This window comes from Notamacropus eugenii, chromosome 2, assembly GCF_028372415.1.
Source record: "Notamacropus eugenii isolate mMacEug1 chromosome 2, mMacEug1.pri_v2, whole genome shotgun sequence".
Classification (NCBI taxonomy): domain Eukaryota; kingdom Metazoa; phylum Chordata; class Mammalia; order Diprotodontia; family Macropodidae; genus Notamacropus; species Notamacropus eugenii.
This window is the reverse complement of record NC_092873.1, coordinates 212,145,873-212,169,797: the sequence shown is the minus strand read 5'-3', so window position 1 is coordinate 212,169,797 and position 23,925 is coordinate 212,145,873. Positions and strand designations below refer to the sequence as shown.

Below are 23,925 nucleotides of genomic sequence, written 5' to 3'. Positions count from 1 at the left end.
ACAGGAATTCTATCCTCCCTTATAGCCACCTCTTAGAATTGTACTAGTTTTCTTCAAATCTCAGATCAAGCGCTATAGCCCACATGAGCATTTTCCTCACACACCCCTCCAGCAATTAGTTCCTTCATTCCCTCACCATATCCCCTCTATCACAAAAATAAACAAACAAAAACTTCATATATTTTTTATTTTTACATGTGTATTGTTATTTTTCCCAATGAATTTTAAATTTCTTGACTACATGGACTCTTTCATTTTTATCTTAATAAATGATTGCTGATGAGTATAAAAACAAATACAGAAGTTTGCCCTATGATTATCAAGGATAGTGGTTCAAAATGAAGACTTAGTTACACATGAAATTTTTGCATTTCAGTAGGCCATTAAATGAAGGCTAAGTAAGCTTAAATTCAGCCAGTCTTTTTTGAAGTGACTTTTATGTACAGAGCGCTCATTTTATTAGGTACCAAATGAAAAGAAGATACAGCTCCTGCCTTTGAGGAACTCATAGACTCATAGGAGCATGTGTCACACAAGTAATTCTAATACATATTAAGTACATAAGACACAAATATTTGAACTCCTAGGAAGAAAAAGGTAGTTACTTTCTGGGAAGTCAATTCAGCAATCATATATTAAGCACCTATGCAAGGCGACTGATTCTGGCACCATCCTTTCAGAGCCAGAACTGGTTACTTCTCCCCATCGGGGTTCTTGATACCCCTTGAGGTTTGAGATATTTCTTTTCTCTTACCATCAACCACCATCTTCTATGTTCCTTCCATTCTAGGGGAATAGTGACCAGTACTCCATTTTCATTTAGTCACTGAATATCGCTCGGCTTTTATAAGAGTATTTATAGCACAAATGAGCATAAAGATACTTCTTCCTCCCTTTTCTTCCGCTTCCTCCCCCTCGTCTGATCTTGCCTGTCTTAAGGGGAAAGAAGTAGGAATTAGGCTTGTAACTTAGCTCAGTCCTTAAAGAGCATTTGGTTCTATCAAATTCGTGTCTACCAGTTTCTGTTGGCTGGTGTCCTGGACCTAATTACTCTGGGAGTTAATGCTGGGCTGGCTGCAGTACTTGACCTGTATTCCTGACCTAATGGATGACCATGGCTTAACCTCCTAGGCTGGATACCAAATTAGCCCACCATAAAATAAAGGAAAAAGGCTTCCCCCAATCAAGTGTGTGTAGGCCAACTGAAACCAGTTACAGAATGCCTGGACATGTTCTACTCCTCCTGATTCTCTGCGGATCAACTCTCTTGCATCCTCCATGGGGATGACACTCTCTTAGCAAACTGATGGAGTCTACACAATACACTAGATCTTCCATTCTACCAACTATGTATGCATAAGCCATTCCAAAGTCTAGATTGCAAAGATTTGAGAAGCAATACAGTCCCTGCTCTCAAGGAGTTTGCATTCTGCTGAGGCAAATAACATGAACACAAGTAAATAAAGTATAGACTAAATAGTTTCAATAAGGATAAGTGTATTAACCACTGGGGGGATTCGGGAAAGATAAGAGAACACAAGGAGAAACTCAACACATTGAACAGTTGAATTGCAGACAAAAGTCTAGATGAGACAAATCAGTCTTGTGAATAGAAAGTGAAGTCAATGCATAGCAATATTAATCTGCTGCTTATTTTTCTTAACATTAGACCTGAAATTCAGACTTGGCTTTAACTCTTACACATACATGCACATACACACACACACACACACACACACACACACCCCTTATGGAAGGCATCCTAATTATCTAATAGTCATACCTCTGAAAGCAATATTACTAAAACAGCTACAGAGAGACAGTGTGGTCTAATGGATAGAGAGAACTGGCCTCCAGGTGAAGAAAACTTGGGTTCAAGTCCTACTTCTAATATACACTTGCTATGTGACCCTGAGAAAGACGCTTAATCTCTTGGTACTTCAGGCAGCTCTAAGAGAAGGTGCCTACTTGAATTGGCAGCTGGAGTTTCTTTATCCGTGAAGATTTCCCTGTGGCAAGAAAAATCACAGGTCTTGTCCCCTGACCCAATCTCTGTGGGTTGTTACTGCCTTGGTTCATAATTTCATTCTTAATTGTGGTTTTTTTTTTTTTGCCTAGGAAATATGTGCATCTTAAATATGTTGAACAAAATTCTCAATGTATATGCTTCTTCCTCTGAATTTTAAATAATTTACCATTACCTCATGCCAGTATGGTTTATTGATTACCAATTTTATAGTTGCTACATGTCCCCAAAATCATAATGTATAGATGCTCATCATTTATTCAGATTTTATTACGTATATGTGTACACACACTCACACACACACACACACACACACACACACAATCTACCTTCCTGTATAAAAGGTCAAATTAAATGTCATCTACTTCTGCTTGAACTTTAGAAATTCCAAAGATTGCTTCATATTAAACACCATGTTTTTGTAAATTCATAAATTAACATTACTTTGTATCAGACTGTGGTACAGGAGTGGCCAAAAAAATCTTCGAAAAAAGACCTGTTTATTTTTTTTTTTTATCATAAGAAATATATAATTCCTCAAAGGAGAGTTCCATAATAAAAAAAAAAAGCCCCAAACCCCACATACTAGTACCTCCCAAATGTATAACACTAAAATGTTAAATTTGCCCTGAATAAAGATCGAATTTTAATTAGTAAGTGTCTGAGCTAAGACTAACAGCTTGGTGGTACAGTAGACAGAGTGCTGGGCCAGAAGTCAGGAAGACCTGAGTTCAAATCTAGGCACAAATCTTACTAACAATATGACTCTGGGCAAGTGACGTTAACACTTTTTGCCTCAGTTTCTGCATCTGTAAACCGAGCTTGAGAAGGAAATGGCCAAACACTCTAGTAGCTTTGCCAAGAAAACCCCAAATGAGTTCATGAAGAGTTGGACATGACTGAAAACTTTGCAACACTGAACTAAGACTCAAATTTAGATTTGGACTTCACATTCAGTGTTTTGAACACTATGCCACTCTCTTCTGAAGGGACGTTGAGTGAAAATTAAAGAGTTTGGCATATTATATAGAAAAACATCTTAACCAAGACCGTCCAGAAAGGAAATAGATGGGATAATGATGAAAGAGTTCCCAAATACTGGAGGTTTTCCAACAGGCTGGGCAATTGCTTGCTAGCAGTGTAAAAATGTTGATGCATGCGTTGAAGAAAGAATTGTAGTAACTCATCTGTCCCTTCCAACTCTGAGATGCTGTGATTCTGGGTGTTAAATGTTATCTTGATTGAATTATGATGTATGTACTGAAATGTGATGTGCCTTGGATATTTATGCTAGGAGGTGTATCTTTTTCTGGGGCTTGGGTAAACTGGAAGTGTTAAGTAAAGGAAGTGTCTTACACAATGGTAGAATGGTAATGACTGTCATTGATAAGAAGACAGAGACACAGGAGACAGGTTGAGCTATGTTTTCAAGGTGTTAGTGGAGAGGTGAAAGTAACTAATAGGGAATTTAAAGGGGAAAAATTTTTTAATTAATTTGATTAATTTTTTAATTAAATCAGGCAATATTAGAACTTTAGGTTATTCTGAGATAGTTTTCCCTTTTGTAATAGTTATTGGGAAATTAATATAATCTAAGCAGGAGTTAAATTCAGGTTTAACTACAAAAACTAACCTATCTGAGCTCTACTCTCCTTAATTAATTTTTAAAGATACTTAATTGCTCTGCTTTATTATTTAATTTTATTATTTTTATAAGCACCTAAACTTTTTTCAGAAGATGGATTACTCTTAAATAAAGGAGTGTGTGTGTGCGTGTGTGTAAATATCTTCCGTGTGGCAGAAGTATGAAGTTCTAGGAAACTCAAATTCATTCAGTTAGTATTTTTAAACAATTGCGCTGAACAAGGCACTGAGTACATTTCTGAGAATGACATCAGAATGTAGAAGACCTAGGCTCTACTCTCAAAAATTTTACTATAACTAGTAGACCTAAAGAGTCTTTTAAAGGTGAGGAAATTAAGGCCCAGGAATCCCGTCCTGGGAATCCCTTCCCACGTGACATGCCTAAGGTCATTTTAGTTGTTAGCTGCAAAACGATCCTAGGACTGAGGTTTTTCCAACTCATAGGCTTGTAGTCTTTTGGGGCCACCCTGAAAAGAGCTGAAGATTTCATACCAGTTAACAGTGATCCATACTTCATTTTAAGGAAATGCTTGAGGTCCAATGCTAAAGCCACATAAATGAAACCAATTTACACATCAATATGAAAAGGGCAGTTGGTTTCTCATTGGGCCTTTTAAATCACATCTACACACAGTCACTACTGGTAATAACATTGTCCTACATACAAACTGAAATAACCAAAGCTAGGAGTCAGTACACTTCATTCCTTCTCTTCTTTTTTAAGATTTATTTTAAGCAATACTTTCTTTAAAAAAATTCATCATTCAAGCTTGTTCCCATTTAAACCAAAACAGGATTTGTTTGCAGTAACTATTGAGATAAGAAGTTGGTTTAAATTGGGTAGATATGTTTTAGTTAAATTCAAGTACACCTTTCCTCATTCTGTTTGCTTTTCAGTCTTCTAGTACAAGGTGCCCTGGATCTTGCCAACTTATAAAAGCCAGTCATTCTATTTTGTTTTTTAAGCAGAAAGATCAAAAAAATTACCTAAAGCTTCTGCTTTCTCTAAGTTCTATTTTTTTATAGCCTTGTCTCCTGTTATTAGCATGTTAAGATAATGCTGAACATCCTTCCTCATTTGCCTTTTTGTCCCTTCTGTCCATCCAATTCTTTACTCTTCAAACCTTTAATTGTCCAACCATCCCTTTCCCTGTTCCTCTGTGATCAGGCAGAGCAGCCTATCCCAGCTTCAAATGGAAAAATATCATTGTTTTCAAGGATGCTTAGAGGAAGAGATTCCATCACCCCACCTGGCAATTCTTTCTGATTTTTGACATCATCCCCATTGGAGTGATTGCACTTACATGTAATCAGAGTCCTCAGTTCTACAGCTCAGTGAACTCCTTCATGTTTATACTTCTCATATTTGTTTATATATAAACAGAACAGATTTGTTTTGGGGAGGGAAACCTGTTTCTGAAGTTGATTTTCACCTTTGTAAAAATTTTGTGCTTCTAGTAACTTCTTTTTAAAAAATATTTATTTAGCAGCAGCAACAGAAGAACCAGAAGTGATTCCTGATCCAGCTAAGCAGACAGATCGAGTAGTGAAAATAGCAGGAATTAGTGCCGGGATTTTGGTATTCCTCCTACTCCTCCTAGTTGTCATATTAATTGTCAAAAAGAGGTAAGACCTTTAAATGGTGTCTTGTCCCACTTTCTTACCATATTTGTCAATAATTCCCACACGTTTTCCTCCACAGGATATTTCAGTGTAGGGCCATCATTAAGAAGAATAACTTTTTCCAAGTACATTGAACTCTTTAGTTTATTTCTCATACTTTAAAGTAGCTAATTCTTGGCAGTTCATTGTTGGATGCTTGTGTTCTCTGCTATTTTTTTTAGTTTTCCAAATTAAATTACATGTCCAAGTTGTTAAAATGCAAAAACTGTGTAGGACATCAATATATGTGTTATCCAGAATGTATTTATTTAATTTCGTTTATAGTGTATTAGTTTACAGTTCTTGATGCTTTCTGCTATACCGTGTCATGTTTTACCAACTGCATTTTATGTGTTCACTTTGGCTAAAAATCTAGATCAGAGAAAATGTGGATATTATGTAGTCGAATTCTGTATTATGTCTTCACTGTGTATAAACATCACTACTAAAAAATGAAAGTCAGGGCCTTTTTTGATTATTAATTTTCTCAGCATTCAAGACTCTTTGTAAGATATCAACCAATATCGCCATCTTCTGGAGTTATAAAAAGATGTTGAAATTTAAAAAACTGTTTAGGAAATTAATTTAAAGAATGCTGCTTCTTAGATATCTATATCAATATGCACACTTTTCCATGGTTGAAAATTGTTAATCTCTTGTCATATTCCATAATCATTTTGCCAGTACCTCAAAGCAATACTATCTCATAATTAATATAGCTGATGAACTCTATTAATTTCTACCACCATGTCTCCAAGTCTGATATTTGGGATGTGCTGCACCAACCAGTTTGTCTTTCAAAAGGCACAGCTGTCTATCTTAAACGTGTTTGTGTGCAGCAGTGTTTTCTGATTTATGGATCTCTCAGTGGAAAAATCTACTGCTTGTAAATGTTGCATATGTTCACTTGAAACATAGTGTATTTTTCTTATTAAATAAGTGAAATAAAACATTGAAATTGTAGCTAAGAGTCATGCTACATGTTTTTGATGGTTCCATTAGTTTTTTTAATTTATTGCCTCTTTACAATGACACCCTGGAGATATATAACTTGGAGAAGAAGCGTCTGCATTAGAAACATTAGGTATGCTTATAGTGTTTTGTGTTAGTTAGCTACATATGTGCTTTCTCCAATAGTGCTCTCCCTTTTCTCTGTTGTCTACCTTTGTATTTGAGAATTACATTCTATGTGAAGCAAGAAACAAGACATCTCTTAGTCTCTTAGTGACAAATTTGGAAATGAAGGTCTATAAGATTTTCAGCTCTAACCTTCTGCCATCATGCTGTTTCTAGTTCAGGTTTACAGTTGCTACCTCACCAGTTAACTACAACCTTGCTTCACCATTGAGATTCATTCAGTCAACTTGTGTCTGATAAAGGAGCATATTGGAGTGGCTTCCAATTACATATCATTAGTCATTTTCAGCTGGGATAGACTTAGCTACACTAAGCTATTTTGTGGAATTTGAAAACACTTCATATTTCTTTAAGTTTTATATTGACAGCCTTCCTTATCCTGGGCCCTCCCTCTTAAGGAAAAAAAAATTTTTTTAAATAAAAATGTCTTAGAATAGTAAGTCAGTGCTGTCACATGTTTTCAACCATCGCAGCAACATTTCCTTGTGGGAAGTGCACTGATCTCTCATGGCAGCGATGTGTCAGGTATTATAACATTTTGTCAATTACCTAAATACACAGACCACCAATGAACTTCTTTCTAGTCCATATTTAAAATTGGTGGAAAAGGTTAACCCATTTAATGAGTCTCGAATACTTGATCATTTTTTTTTGTGATTATAGTTTATTCACTTTTCTCTTTAGTAGGATGGAGGATAGGGCTTATCTTTCTTTTCCCTTCTTCTATCCTTACTCCCAGAGGATTTAGGTATGTTTTTTTAGGTGGTCTTTTAGATATATTCATAATGACTATATTAAAAACTTCAGGACATGGAATGATATATGCCAAGATTAGTTAAGCCCTAATTTGCTCTGGGCAATATAAACAGCTCTAAACATGACTTCCATACATGTATACATACACACATGGAATCATACATTTTTCTAATGGATGTTTTAAAAAAATTCTGACTGATCATTTTCAGCATATGTTGCTAGTACATTCATAATGTAGTATCCCTTTTACCATGAGCTCCTTACAAAAAAAAAAAAGTGATAAAAGAGTGGATTTAGTTTCCTAGCTTATGAAATGTTATGGAATCCTCTATGTTCTCAAACATGACTCTATCCCTTGCTGGGAAAATATGAGTGGGTAAGCAGTTCTCTATTCCTTATTCACATATTGAAAGGGGGGTTGTGTAATTCTGGTTGTTTTGTTAAAGAATGGGTTGAAATTCAGTTGAATAAAAGTACCAACTGGAGTTATGTAAAGTAAGTGGTTAGGCTAAGGAAAGGGATATTGCATCTTTCAAAAAGCAGTGTCATTTTTTAATTTAATCGCCATTGAAATATTTCCAGACTTATGCCATTTCTTCATTGGTTCATATATCTATATATATATATGATATTTCAAAATGCTCAGCATGAATACATTAACATTTCCAAACACCAAAATGTTAAAATTATGTTTCAGTACAGTAAACATTTGTGTGTATGAATGTGTTCACATGCATCTACTCTAAAAATGTTTGTGGATGTGTGTGTGTGTGTATATATATAGTGTATGGTTTATATGTACACATATATGTGCATATGTATGTTCATATAACATATGTATACACCTGTGTACCATTGGGATTAAAAAAAACTTTTTCTGTAAATGTAGGTATCATTCTGTGTACAAAATAAACAAACATTTTAGATCTGTAGGTCTTTTAACTAAAAAGTACAAGCCTATGTAGTGCACAAGTTCTATACACAGCTGTTCCATTTGTCATGACATCTAGATGGTAATGAATCATATTGTGCTTAACTGCATGTTGAAAAGACACAATCCATTTAATTCTTCCATGAGGGGGCAATGAATAAAATATCAGCATGTTATTTTTTCAAGTGATCTCTCTTCAGAATTCATTTTTGTACTGCTTGTGTGTGTTTAATTGCATGGCAAAGGGAGTCTAATCAATGCATGGAGCAAATAGAACTGCTAACTGAAGAAACATGAGTTTGGTTTTATTTTATTTTTTTAACGCACATTTTTCTGCTTTATTGAATGTGACAGAGTCACGCTTTTCATTCACCATTGCTTCTCTTTTTCCACTGTCTGTGATTTGCTTGCCAGGAGGAGCTACTATTCTTACTCCTACTACCTGTAAGTAGAAAATGGGTGACGTACTTCTTTATGTGTGTAAGATGCAGTATCCCTTTTCAAAAAAATGAAGAAAGGGCTTTATAATTCTGGTGAAGTTTTGAACAGTGATCTCTTTCCTTGGACTCTAAAATCAGAAAGCTTATCTCTTCCTTCCTCTGAATTTCTGGACTTTGTTAGTATTTTTTTTAAAGGGATATTGTATTACCGTATGTGGAGCTTCTTTAAATTTTTATTTACTATTTTCCATGAGTAGCTTTAGACAATTCAGTAAGCCAGACCTACACATAGCCTCAGAACATCATAGCTCAACTTACCAGGTTAAGTGGAGAACATGGTTATGGACATTAATTCCTATATTTGTCTAATACTTTCAGGTTACAAATGAAGTCATCATACCTGATTCTTCAGGAGACCTATGTACTATCAAATAAGGCTATCGTAGGAGCATTTAAACTGACTTCCTATACTTTAGGGAGAGGAAAGTATGTTGTTATTAAAGTATCATTTGGTCTAGGCCCAAAATCAGTCAGAATATGCATGTGAAAATATGTGGAATTACAGTATTGCAATACCCAGCAAGATGTAGTGGGTTGTTGGGATGTTGAGTAGGATGAACTGATTCATTGTAAATTAAAGTGAATTTTGGGTGGGAGTGGTAAATGACCAAGGACCAAATGCTTTGGTATAAATACTTGTAATAACAGCATACAACACTATATTTATATGTCTTCTAAAGTTAGTTATGTTTTTCTAACTCTAGATATGTGACCTTAGATCATGAAATGTTCATGGACATGCCTGAGTCATCTTTAAAGAGAAAGATCTCCTGAAAGCTAAGGGCAGTTATGTGGGGTTTGATTGCTTCAAAGCAGGCCTGGTCTTTACTTTACCACTATAGACTGACTTTCCATGATGAACAATTATGAAAAATTTTTATGGGGTATTTTTCTTAACCATGTCCTCTGGAAAGGCAACCATAGTCCCTTAGAGTCTGTTCCTTGGGACTGCTACTGTTAACACAGAATTGTATTGCATAGACTAACTCAGATAGCAGTATATCAAAAAGTTAGGAGACTAATAATTTGACTTTGTTGAAAAGAATTAAAGCAATCTTTCATAAACTGAAATAGCTTCTAGTTTATTGTGATGAATGATATTTCTTTTGTTAAATAATGGTTCACGAAGCCAACCATTTAATACTGCTACACAACATTTTTTCCCACTAATACACCCACCTGCATAGGTTTAAGCTTTTGAATGCTTTGCTACATAATAAAAGTCATTTGTACTTTTGTCGGCTCTAAGTACCTGCCTAATGAATTGCTTAACCGTCCTGAAGTTCAGTTTATATAGAGAGTCTTCTAAGGGCAAGAAAGTATTGAACATATAAGGAATTAATGAGTATTTATATATAGGAATATCATTACATTTAACATCAACCATTTATAGATTTTAGATACATTTAGAACATAGTTGACATTGTAATATTATTGACTATCCACATTTATGGTAATATGTTAATAGGCTTTATAAGTCTGTTGGCATTTATCATAAACCAACTGCTTTGTCATAGAACTCTGCTACAATATGCTGCATAATGTAGATGAGTTATATATTCTTTTTTGTTGTTTTCAAATTATATTAAGTCAGAGGGGTACTCTTAGAGTGAGGTACACCTGGGTTCAAGTATTGCGTCACACGCTGTGACCATATAACTTCACAGTGACCTACCATTCTAAATTTTAGGCGAGTTGCTGATCATTATAGGTAGAGAGTATTTGCACAATGTGAGGGGCCAACACTGAAGAAAGCACAGATGTAGACATCCTCCTTCCCCCGATCCCCTCAATTGAGCCAAGGCTAACATAGTTAAAGTTTAAATCTACTGAAAATTTACAGAAGACAGCACAAAACTTGCAAATCAAATATGAATCAGATAGGGCATTTTGAAAACTTTGAGACTGAATTAGAAAAGGGAATGAAAGAAAATTAGAGGATGATGTAATAGCAAGTTGTCATCAAAGGTACCTTGAGGAACTGATTTCTAAACCAAAATACTTAAATTTGGTGCTATTTTTTCCAACTATAAGATAAGGTAAATATAAACCTACCTCACAGGGTTGTTGTGGGGAACAAGGTGTAAGAACAAAGTTATGAGATCACATGTAGTTTATCGGGTAATCCAGATTTGGAATCTAAAACATCAGTGTTGATCTGTTTCATAAAAGTTTTTTCAGCTGTCACCCACTGACACAATCATTTCTCATTATTCATCAATAGAGAAATGCAAATAAATTATCCATGTGTTCAAGCAAAGTTTCATCCTTTAATGTAACTCCCTCAATTTACTCAGTACCAGTCATCTTCAACATGTCTTTATTGCTTTCTTGAAAAAAAGTACCCCAAATTTCAGGCCCATGTACATTTTTGGCAACTCATTCTTCCCATATATATCATAAATAAATGTCTCAGAGGACATAGTTAATGTTTTTTACCATTTATTTGCATATGTCATTATTCACCATGAACTATATTATGTGATCATTTATCAATAGTTTTATTTTTCAGAAATTGCAAATTTTGATATTTGATAAAATGCCAATTTTTAGGCAAAGAGATGGGCAAATAAGAGTTGAAATACATGCACAAAGCGTTTCAAGTTATTACTGAGGCTTTTTTTTTAATTCTGGCCTAGGTTTAAAAAAAATGTAATACATCTCTTCCCTTGATGGACCAATCTTTAATCTTCTTTTCTTACACCTCTGCCTCTTTTCTAATTTACAGCCAATGAAATTTAGCCCAAAGGACTAAGCAATAGCTTTCTACCATGATCCATTATATGATATAACAATAGAAAAAATATTTCTCATTATATTAATAATTCCTTTACCCAAAACAGAGAATAGAAAATTACACTGTGTTAAATCATGAATTACCTGACTTCAATTATTCTGTCACTCAAGAGTCATATCCAGTTTACTGTAATATAATCTTACTGAGAAACTTCCCTGGTGGCCCTTTTAGGTTTCTTCTGTACCTTAAGCAGTTGAGGCAGCTAACAGCTCCAGAGTAACCAGTGACTGTCTTGGGCTCTGGATGGTGGCCGCTCTCTAATTGGTATTCTAACAATGGGAGGACCCAGTCCCGTTTGGATCATGTTCTGGTAGAGCTCCTCAGAGTGCTAAAAGTTCATAATGATCTTTAGGCATTTAGCATTCATGTAACAGATACCAATATTAACTACCAACCTCCTACAGTTCACAGATATTATTGTAGTTGGAATTAGAAAGGAAGTAGAAAGCAAAATGTTTGCTGTCTAGTGCTGCCTAACACCAGATTCCTGGATTACCTTTGCCATCACATTTGAATTATCTGTGATTTTGAATATTCTGGATCTCCTTTTAATAAAGCTTCATCATGGCATGGTTTACGTAGAACTTTCTTAAAGAACTAGCAAGTACTTCTTATCTTTGCTGCCAGAAGAGTAAAGTGGGCAAAGCCACTGATGAACTTGCCTCAGGTACACAAAATTGAAAGATTCAGAAAACATATATAAAATATTCCTCTCCTTTTCTAGGTATGCCATATCTTTAGAATGGAAAGGGTGACGTTGCCCTTTCATATTCTTTTGCACAAGGGTAACTAGTTATATAGTTTTAATAGTCACATAAAATAAAAGTGTCACTTTCCAAATACTAAAGATTTTAACACTGCTAGTTCCAAATTTAATGAAATACTTGCAGCATTTCAATCATCAATAGTTTTTGAAGGGGGAATTTTAATAATGCAATACTGGAGCATGTCTTTGCTGTTTGGGAAGTCATGTCTAATTTGAATCCCAGCTATACCACTTACTATCTGTGTGACCTTGAGCATGTAATTTAATATTTCTGGGACTGAGGTAATAGTAGATAATTTTGAATTTGCCCTATATGTATAGAATTCTGCTAGATTTTTTGAAGGCACTTGTGCATACCTTGTCTTGAAGACTAAGGATTGGCGCACGTTTAAACTACACTGAGAAATTGCTAGTCTTGAATATTTTTTTGACCATTTAGTGGGTAAATAAAAGTAATTGTTTCTAAGCATTTAATTGTTGAGCTTTATGCATTTAACTGAAAACAAAAGTATACAGTATAAAAAGTGCAAATTGTTATTTTGTGAATATTTTTGGGTGTTAGCAAATAATTCTGATAAAGCGATCATTAAGTTCTTCCCTATAGGGAAACCTTGAAGCAGATCAGAGAAATTAACTACCCAGCAGGAAAATAGCAAAACCTAAATTTAACTTGAGGTGTCCCATGAGCTTCCATGCTTTTTTTTTTAGTAAAATATAGTTATATCTTTTAGCACCATAATTACATAAACCGGCTGAGTAGGGAGGAAAAAATGTGACAAATTAAAGACATTGAAGACATAAATGTTGAAATTTCAATACAGCATAAATAGAATATCTTTTGTGGCAACTAAGAAGTATTAATGTGCATATATCAACCTCTTTTTTTGGAATGTTCACTGCCACTAGTGCTTATATCCTACAAGCTGCTTCCACTTTTTTACTCCCAGGCTGTCCTGAGTTACGTATTGCTCATTCCCTCTTCAAATGGTATACTAACATGTTCCTTTTAATATGTTGATTTGGCAGCAAGCTTGCTAAAAAACGCAAGGATGCCATGGGGAACACCCGCCAGGAGATGACACACATGGTGAATGCAATGGATAGGAGCTATGCGGATCAGAGCACTCTTCACGCCGAGGACCCGCTTTCCATTACATTCATGGATTCTCACAACTTTAGTCCAAGATGTAAGTACCTGGATAAGAATTTTACCAAACTGTCAAAGTGGGTTTTGGCCTCTCTGAGTGCTGCATATTTAGGTTGAGAATAGTTCTTATCAAAAGATATGAACGCATTTAAAAATATTTCTCATGTCCTAGTCTTTTTCAAAGTGAAAGGTTTAGCCTCAAGATGCACCATTTCTGAGGAAGCAAGAGCCTTTAGGTCAAATTACCAACTTGCGGAGGACAGTTACAATTATGTAGTCAGACGGAGGTGGGGTTTTTTGTTTTGTTTTAACTGCCAAAGCACAGTTGTCACATTTAACCATTTGTATCTCTGTTTGCAAAGACCAGAATCCTTTCATTTATTGATAAGGAAATTAATGAGTCGGTGTAGGGATCACCATGCCTATAAATTCTTCTTTACACCCTCCTACCAAGGATCTGTGGACAAACACAGAAATGGAAAGTCAAGTAGCCAGATTAGTGCAGATATTTTACCTTTAATATGTAGCATGGTTTCAAAAGGTTTAGTCGTCTTGGGGGTTATGGGAAGTTTGTTGTTTAAACTCTCGTCCTTCACTCTACCTACGTATTTGTGGCCTTTATGAGAGAAGAAGCTGTAAAATTCTCTTCCCTTTGCTTTTGTAGGGTGATGTAGGAGGAACATTGTAAGCATAAAGCATTTGGAAGGTTTATCTTTGTATCTTTCAGAGGGAGGAAGATTACATCTGAAATGTTTAGTTTGCAGAATTTTTTCAGTTCTGACTTTACCTCTCTGTGCCCTGCTATATCCCCTCATGTTCACCTTACTCTGAATTATTACTTAGAAGTATGACATGATTCATTTCAGATTTTAGTGTTAAACTTGAGTGCCGTTTTGATTCATTTCACTTTAGCTCTTCACAATATTGTAAGAATAAAGCAAAAAAAGAAAATGCTATTATCGCTGAAAATTAGTTTTGTTGAAATGATAGGCAGATCATTTTCTGTACCATTTTATTACTATTTGACCACTTTAAACCTTCTTCCCACCCCCCCACCAAGTCTTTGAAATTTGATAAAAGGTTGAAAGTAGCATGTTGCCAACATCTAGTGTTGTCTAACGTGAATACCCATGCCTTGCTGGCCAGTTTGAGAGGTCAATGGCAATAGAACAAGCTTAGTGGAAGGGTTAAATGGAGTACCACTATGTCACAGTTTAAGCATTTTTTTCCCCCTTCATCACAGGATCAAAAATTCAGAACTACAATGGACCTTAAAGGTCATCTATTCCACCCCTCTCATTGTACAAATGAGGAAATCAAAGTCCAAGGAGGTTGATATTTGTCCAAGGTCATACAGATAACAATTTACAGAGCTAGATTCCATCCTAGCTGATCTGATTCCCAATCCAACACTTCCTTCCATAACTTATTGATTCCCAGTCAGAAGCAGATAATAATTTCTAAAAAATGCTATGGACTGGATTTATACAAAGTCCCCAACTTCTTTAGCAAATCAAAGTATTCTTATGATGTGTTTCATACCTGCCTGGCCTTTAATTAGCAAAGTTTTGTTTTTCCAAGTGACCAGTACAATGCACAGTAGTTTCTCATACCCCTTTTCTTGTATTAGGAAATGCCCAAGCTGGAAATCTGAATTTGAAATTTGCAGCCCGTATTAATAAAGAGAGATTTAATTAAGTTTTTCTTTTGAGCATGATTTCTTTAAAAGAAAAAGGAGGGAAAAAAGAAGGAAGGGACAAGGGATAAAAAAATAGAAATTGAGGGTAATGTATTTTTTCATGAGCTTTGTTTCCCTGCAGTGCCCAATGATCCACTTGTGCCAACCGCTGTGTTAGGTGAGGACCTAGTCCCTTATCATCCACTCCTGCATGAATTGTGCTTCTTTGCATGGTTGTGAGGTCTGTCAACAAAATAATTGAGTGCAGTGCCTGGAGCAGCTTGTTCCTGATGATAGATAGCCACATTCTTATCAGACAGTGCAGTGAGAGTCAACTCACTACTTAGTTTGTATGAACTCAGATGGCAATAAAATTAGAGTAAGTGCCACATGTAGAACAGTACATTCTTTACTTCTGAGTTTTAACTGAACTGGAACTAAGCCAGGAACTGCTCTTAATACATGATACATTCAGATCACCAAACCTCTAGAATTAATCCAGATTGCCATCCATGGGGTCAAAGACGTTTTTACTTAAAACAAAACCACCAATAGTAATAAAACCACCTTGTTTTGAGATTAATTTGACTATAAAACTTAATCTAAAGTTTATGGGATTTTCTCAATTCTGTTTTAAAATATCTGAAGCAAAATTTATAATATAAATATATATATAATATGAATGAATAGGGGAATTTATTTTAAGGGAAGAACTTGCATATCAAAATAAAACAAATGAGGTTAATAAAAATTTGTAAATTTTTGCATATGAAAATGACAGTTTTAGGCAACTTAGATGGTAGGTAGAGGTTTCATTCAAGCAGTTTTGAACAGCTGCTTTGCTTAAATTTTTTTTCCCTGTATAAAGAAGATTAAGAAGTATTTTAATGGTGGTTAGTTAAATAGAATCAAAAAACTTTGCCCTCTTATGATTTCAGGAGATTCCTGTGAACCAATAATCTGGTTTTAGCTTAAACATTTCTTTTTTTTTAATGTCTGCATATATACCATGTAATCATATTAAGAATAAAAGCACTATGCCTTGCCTAAAGTAGTCACCTAATAGATAACTGTTGGTTCATTTGAATTGAACTTGAATTTGATCAAGCAAAAGTTTCTTTCCATACTCCAACCCAGAAATTCTTATAGTTTTTCCTCTCTGTACAGAATAGATATATTCCAACCAAGTGGTTGACAGGCAAAAATCTGCATATTTCTGTCCCTTTTGCCCTTTGACCTCTGTAATGATGATCATAATCTTTACAAAGATAAAAGAAGTGATTATTAGCAGAAAGGTCAAGAGAAGCAATACTAAGGAATTCTGAGTGCTTAAGTACATATCAGCAGGACATGTCCTGCTTCTGCCCACTACCCCTAAGTAACAGATCAATAATTGGTAGAAGAAAGGAGTTTGAATAAAGAATTACACAGTTGTAAAATCAGGAAATAAAACTCTGTGAGTAAACATTGTTCTACAACTTTAGTTACCTGATTTATCATCAGTATTATAAGAATAATATTTTGTACATCGAATTACCACCTACGGAATAGACATGCAAATTAGTGCAGAGCTGTTCCTAGGGAACCGAGAATATTGCCAATTTCTGCATGCATGTATTTTCACTTATTTTCAAAAGACATGCTAGTTGAAAATGGTTTTTAAAATAGTGACTTTTTACAACTTCAGTTAATTTTGATAGATGTTCAAAGCTTATTTCATTTTCTTCATCACTGGAATCCTGGAAGTTTGTATATGTGTTTTTTTCTTTTTTTTTTCTTTTTTTGTGGGGCAGGGTACTGCATTATGTTTAACTTTGTATTTTAAAAGCCATTTTAGGAATATTTCAAATATTTCTTTAGATTGATAATTATTTAACGATTCAGCCTGAGATTTTTAATACTGATTCCTATTTTTGTGTCTTTGTATGTGTTTTACTGCCTCATTGGGTTAAAGTCCCTATCACTGGTAAGTGTATTGGAAAGCAGTGTAGAAAGCCTGTGTAAAGCATGAGAATATTTAAAATGCATATTCTTAAGTATGAGTAACAAGAAAATGATTGATATATGTCAATCATATTATTGTATGGTTAATTGAAGTGTAAATGCACTGAGATTAAGAATTCATGTGTGGCAATTTTAGGAATCTTTGGTACAACTTGTTATATTTCATTATTCAAGATTAGTACAAAAGAAACAGCCTGGTGTATTTCCTGTTTGGATGGCAGTATGGGTGCATTAACTGTACATGCTGGGGTACTTATGGGGTTGTTCAAAATCAGAAATACTCAGACATTGAATAGTAACAAGCCTAATGTTTCTATGTGCCTATGGCTAGACAGTGCTTCTCTGGCTCCATTCCAACTTGTTTTGTTTTCCCATTTTATGCTTTTGAAGTTATGTGAACTGTTAAGTTATTACTCTTTCCCTTTGGGCCTAACCCAGGGGTAGGGAACCTGCAACCTCGAGGCCACATGTGGCCTTCTTAGTCCTTGAGTGCAGCCTTTTGACTGAGTTCAGATTTTACAGAACAAATCCTTCTATTAAGGGGATTTGTTCTGTGAAGTTTGGATTCAGTCAAAGGCCCACACTTGAGGACCTAGAAGGCCACTTCTGCCCTTCAAGCTGCAGGTTCCCCACCCCTGGTTTAAACTATATGTTAAGGGATGGTGTACGGTCAAAATGGCTTTTGACTTTAAGTTATTGGGGCCGGGGGGTGAAGCTCCCTGTTATTTATTATTTTAAAGCATTTTGATTAATTGTTATACTGTGACACAATTGAATCATATTTATGTCTACAGTAGCAAAATAGCAATGAAAATGTTTCATGGGAAAGCTTATTTCCAGAAAAGACAGAAGTCTTGTCTCCAAATGGCTAGTTAAAATGTGCATATTATATAGGAAAGGCCCCTCCAGTCTTCTCACTCCTTTAGCATAAGATAATATTCTCTAAACTTAGCCCACGTTGTGGGACCCTATGTGTATGACGAAATAGATAAGTTTCAGTTTGGGGGGTGGTGTGAGATTGGCAAGGAGTAACATGAAACTATAAGGACTGGGTTCCTTAGAAAAAGTACGAAATAGAAACTGGCCACTTACCTAGGTGGGGAAAAAAAAAAGCTGAGCTTAGTCATGACCAACATTTGTATGACTTCATAAAAGAGGAAAAATGAGTAAGAACTTATGCAAATCAAATTTTCATAATTTTTAAGTAGATCCAGTGTCCTTTTGTACTTGACAGTACTGATAACTTACTGACTTGTACATGAATATACTTTTACTTCATACCTGGAGCTAAAGAAAAGACCCAGAGTTTTGTCTTTGTTAAGCTAATACATATCTCTTCTGTTAGGTAATACTTATTTCCTTATGAGATCTAAAAGGTCCAGGATTTGCACCTTTTAATATTTGCTAAATGATATTTTCTTTTAAATTCTCTGCATTATGAAAATACCAGATGAGAACCACAGTGCTCCAGCAGAGTCCAGTCGTCTCCTTGATGTCCCTCGCTATCTTTGTGAGGGGACCGAGTCTCCATACCAGACTGGACAGCTGCACCCGGCCATCAGGGTAGCAGACTTATTACAACATATTAATCTCATGAAGACGTCAGACAGCTATGGATTCAAAGAGGAATATGAGGTAAAAAACCTAAGAGTATATTTTAAAGTTATCATCATCATCATTATTATTATTTAGCACATGCTGGCTGATGAGTTAGCTAAGGAGAATATGAAAAAGGAAGCCAGGGGTTGAGGTGTGACATTATACCACAAGGAATATTGAAACATTAATATCATTAGCAAATCAAGTCAACAAATATTTTATGAAGTACCTACAACTATGTGCCAGGTGCTATTCCAAATATTAGGAGGGCAAAGAAAGACACATCCCCTAGCAAGCAAAAAAACCCCAAAAAACCCAAAACAGTGTTGAAATACACACTGAAGGCTGAAACAGACAGAAATTGCTTGTGGATCTAAAGCGATGTGGACATCTGAAATCAGTGAAATACTAAAAATAATACTAAGTACTAAAATTATTTGAGTAACTTGGACCATAATTTGGGTCATTGGGTCCTTGCCATTATAATTTCAAAATACACATCTCGAAAATGTATTTGATACCTTTGAACACAGAAGCTTGGAGGTGAAAGATACATCACAATCTTTCTAATCTAGCCCGTATCTGAACAGGAATCCCCTCTACTACATCCCTTCCTGATGAACTATTTTGATGATAAAGCATTAAGTCTCAAAGTAAAATCTAACTTTCTAAAGGAAGCTTTTTTTCCCAATTCTCCTTAATACTAGTGCCTTCCCCCTGCAATGACCTCCAGTTTACCTCATAAATATCTTGGAGGTTCAGAGTTGTTTGCATGCTGTCTTACCCATTGACATGTGAGTTCTTTGAGGGCACAACCAATTTTTGCTTTTCTTCTTTAAATCTCCAGAGTCTGGTATGTAGTAAGCACTGAATAAATGCTTATAGACTCAATGACTTACAAATTGGTTAATTTTTCTTCATCCTTTCTCTGAAGAATCAGAATAAGCTGGTTGAATTAGTACTAATAACTCACATTTGTCACATTCTGAGGATTTTAAAACTTTTCCCTCACAACATCCCTGTGAAATAGGCAACAGAAGTATGATTGTCCTCATTAAGAAAAGAGGAAACTGAGACCCAGAAAACTAAGTGATTTACTCAGTCTTGTAGATAGTCAATGTCAGAGCTGAAATTCAAGACCAGCTTGATCCTGACTGCAGGGCCTCTGCTTTTTTCAATGCAACAGCAATCTCAAGTAAATTATTTGCACTGGCTGCTTTGTTGTTCATAACAGATCATTGTTACCATAATGGTCAATATTTGAAATTAACAACAAAAATAGTTTAAAATATTTTTTGATTATTTGATTTTTTTTTTTTAACAAAGCTAAATGGCAAGTCTGCTATTGTTATCCCTTCTTTGACAAGTAAGGAAATTGAGGCTTAAAGAAATGAACATAAGGTTCAAATCATGCTTTTTGATTCCAAATTCCACCTTATCATCTGTTTCTTTCCTAACATGAAAAGACATGAATGGCATAGTCCTAGCAGAGAACCAGTTAAGAAACAAACAATGGACTGTGAGAGATTTTTATTCCTCTGTCCCATATAGGTATCTTCCTGTCTTAAGTAAAATATTAAGACTTCCAATACTTAAGAAATAATTTCAAGGATAGATCCGAATCATCTTCCTTGTCACTCTTCAGCTGTCTAAGAAGTACCCAATTAAGAAGAAAGAGGAAAAAATCCTACATATTTTTTAAAAAAGTTCTGAGTATAGCCCACTTTGTCAGGACCTTTTAAAAAAAGCCTCTAGTTTGCATGCAGATTTCTTAGGCACCTAAGTCTTTATCTTAAAACATTTCAGTTGACAGTTTCATGCTAGAAGTAATAAGTTATGGTAACCAGCTAGCTGTACAGAAGTGGCCTGCCTCTCCAGAAATCTCTCATGCACATTTTGTACAGATTGCTGTGTACACCTGACCTCAAAGACCCCATTTCCTGTGTTGAGTGAAGCTTAGCTTTTCCTGCAAGTAGAAAACTTATGTACATTTTAAATTGCTACACGTGGTGAATAAGCTAATCTTCAGACTTTCCAGTTCCAAGATAGCTGACAATGGTCACTTTTTTTTTTGAGCTCACGTATGTACCTTATATTGGAAGGCAGCCAGGTAGAGCCCGGGGCCTGAAGACAGGAAGATTTGAGTTCAGATGTAACATCAGATATTTACTAGCCTCCATTTCCTCAGCTGTAATAACACTTACCTCCCAGGGTTGTTGTATGGCTCAAATAAAACGATATTTATAAAGTTTAAGCACAGTGGCTGACACCTAGCACATGCTATATGAGTACTAGCTATTTTTGTGGTTATTAATATTATTCATTATAATATTTTCATTAGTAGTAGTAGTAGTGGAGATCTCGCCCCTTTTCATAAGCTGCAAAGATTTTTTTGTGGGGGGCATATAGTGTGTGTTTATACAGACTCTAGTGCATGTATGTATATAAATAATTTGTGATACTTGGCTTATTGTTGATTGTTTTGAAATAATTAAATGGAAAGATCTAAAAATTTATTTATTCCAATTATTTATTTAGGAACCTTATAAGAAATGTGTTGATCTAATAGCTATTTTAAGAACTTCTGGTGTATTTTCTCTTTCAGTAATTTTCAAAACTAATATTTATATGATTCTCTTCCAAATAGTCTTTGTAAAATTCCTTCTTTCCTTCTCTATCATGAAATTTCAATTGTATAATTGTTTCTGATCACTATAGTTTTTTTTTTATAGCTCATCCATATAAAAATTATCATCTTTATTACTGGACGTAGGAGTCGAGGACTGAGCATTCAAAGCTATTTACTATTTTTCACTTGTTTCTATATCAGTTTTGCTTGTTAATATACCATTAATGTTTGATCTTACAGTATGAGCTTAATTAATGCAGTATGATCTTAATTTAGGGAGTGGGGATGGTTCCTGACTGTGTTTTGTTCTGTTTTTTTTTCCCTAGAGTTTCTTTGAGGGACAGTCAGCATCTTGGGATGTGGCTAAAAAAGATCAAAATAGAACAAAGAACCGATATGGAAACATCATAGCATGTAAGTTTCCATACCATTTTCACTGAACATGTATCTCAGGTAGAGTTCAGATTTTGTTAATTGCCTTTCCTCTGTGTATAGGTTAACAAAGTCCCAGAGTGTAGCAGCCTGTTTAGAAAGTCAGACATTTAATTTCAAACAACATTAGCTATTGGCCGTGCTTCCTTGATTGTCATCATTCTCATTAATTAAACTGACTCAGATTATTTACCCAGTGGAGGTAACCTGCTGTTTGATTTCATGTTTGCCCATAAATGCATGGAGGTGTTATTAAACAACTGAGAATGTCAGGGTAATGAAAAATATCACTCATAGATTACATAAGTTATAGTATTGCACAGTGAACGTATTTAAGTCGAGAATATTGTGCTTCTCACATGCCTTTAGCAATCTAGTTGGAGCCTCTGTGTCTGAATTCTTCATTGTTCGATGGTGATTAGTATCAGGGGCTGTCTCTTATCTGAGGCCTTGAGTTTCAATATCTTGGATTTAAATGTGGGAAGAATACAGTGATTATCATAGGAAACCATAGAGGCAGTGAGAAAGGTAGCTGAGGCAAAGATGCTACGCAGCAGTCAATTAACCTAGAGCACCTATTCTCATTTAAAAACAATTTAAAGCATGTTGCAAAAAGAAGCTTTAGAATTTTAGACTCATAACAGTTATATGGAATTGAGCCAGAGTTACAGGTTCTCCCTTCAGGTCTGTTGTTTAGTTGCAGTGAAGAGCACATGTTCATATTTATATAAGTGTCTGTAGTGGCCACACAGGGATTGATGCAAGTACAATTTTATGAATGCGGTGACTTCCTAGATGCTTACTGCATCTAAAATAAATAAATTCATGATATAACAGATTCCCATTTACTATACCCAGAAAATTGACATTAATATAAGACATCCTTTCTCCTCCAGTTCAGATTAAAAAATAGACTTTATGTTAGATTTTATCATAGTCAAGTTTGGTGATATTGTTTCACTCAAATCTGACCATGACCCAAGGTGGGGTTATCTTGGCAAAGATACTGGAGTAGTTTGCTATTTCCCTCTCCAGTGGATTAAGGCAAACAGATTAAGTGACTCACCCAGAGTCACACAGCTAGTGAATGTCTCAGACCGGATTTGAACTCAGGTCTTCCTGACTCCATACTCCTACCAATTCACCTAACTACTCCATAAGCAAGCTTGAAAAGTAGCTAATGAAGGATGAAAGGATGCAAATCACTAAAATTTATGTACACAATCACAAAGTTCTCATAATGACCATCATAACCAATACTTAATGTGAGCTTTAAGATGGTGGAGCTCTTTATGTAATCAGATTTGATCTTCACAACCACCTTGTGAGGTTGGTTAAAATACTGTTCCCACTTTCAGATAAGGAAACAGACTGAGAGGGATTAAATAATTTCTCTGGGATCATATAGCTAGCTAGGAAATGTCTAAGGTGGAATTCACACTCAAGTATTCTTGACTGCAATTACACTTTATCTGCTACACCACTTAGCTGTCTAACTAGTAATTCCTATATACAGGGTGCCATTTTAAGCTGTTATGGCTTTATGGCTTAACATCTTAGAATGGCACCAAGACCTTTGGGACACACCACAAAACAACAGTTCACATTTATATGGCATTTTACATTTGACTAAGTGTTTTACATATTTTATCTCATTTACTCCTTACAAAAACCTATATGAGAATGGACTACTAGTTCCCTCATTTTCCAGGGAAAAAAAGACAAAGGTATATAGTAGTTAAGTGAATTTTCCATGGTCACACCACAAAGAAGTGGTAGATCCAAGCCATTTGACTCATAAGTACAGTGGGCTTCTCACTATACCTCTCTACCTCGGTCAAAGGCTATCCATCAAAAAGTTTATTATCAAGGAGACTGACTTCCATAGGAGTCTCCTGTGTGTGATTTCTCTCTGCCTGTAGTCATTTCACATTGATGACCTTAAGTATGTATAGTCTTAGGAGATCATACAATTTTAACAGCTTGCCTTTATTGTTTTCAATTTGCAGATGACCACTCCAGAGTCATTTTGCAGCCTGTAGAGGATGACCCTTCTTCTGATTATATTAATGCTAACTATATCGATGTAAGTGTTCGTGTACTTATGCCAACTTTGTTGACTTCTATATATGAATCTTTTTTTGCATGTTCTGCCTATAAATTGATTGATAGCTTTTAAAAATAAAGAACAAACTGTACACTTTTCCTTGTTCTACG

At 35.2% G+C, this 23,925-nt stretch overlaps 1 protein-coding gene across 2 annotated transcripts in view; it reads left to right on the top strand.

The window, feature by feature from the left end:
- The window catches only part of PTPRK (protein tyrosine phosphatase receptor type K), a 739,357-nt gene that overhangs the window by 671,053 nt on the left and 44,379 nt on the right, over positions 1 to 23,925 (top strand). Inside the window, exons 14-18 of one of the 2 annotated variants that reach the window (XM_072643296.1) lie at positions 5,161 to 5,296; positions 13,246 to 13,406; positions 18,499 to 18,683; positions 21,603 to 21,690; positions 23,718 to 23,794. In XM_072643296.1, coding sequence (XP_072499397.1) covers positions 5,161 to 5,296; positions 13,246 to 13,406; positions 18,499 to 18,683; positions 21,603 to 21,690; positions 23,718 to 23,794 — 647 coding nt within the window. Of the gene's footprint in view, positions 1 to 5,157; positions 5,297 to 13,245; positions 13,407 to 18,498; positions 18,684 to 21,602; positions 21,691 to 23,717; positions 23,795 to 23,925 lie in introns of both variants that reach the window. The other variant, XM_072643295.1, reaches the window with a different exon arrangement.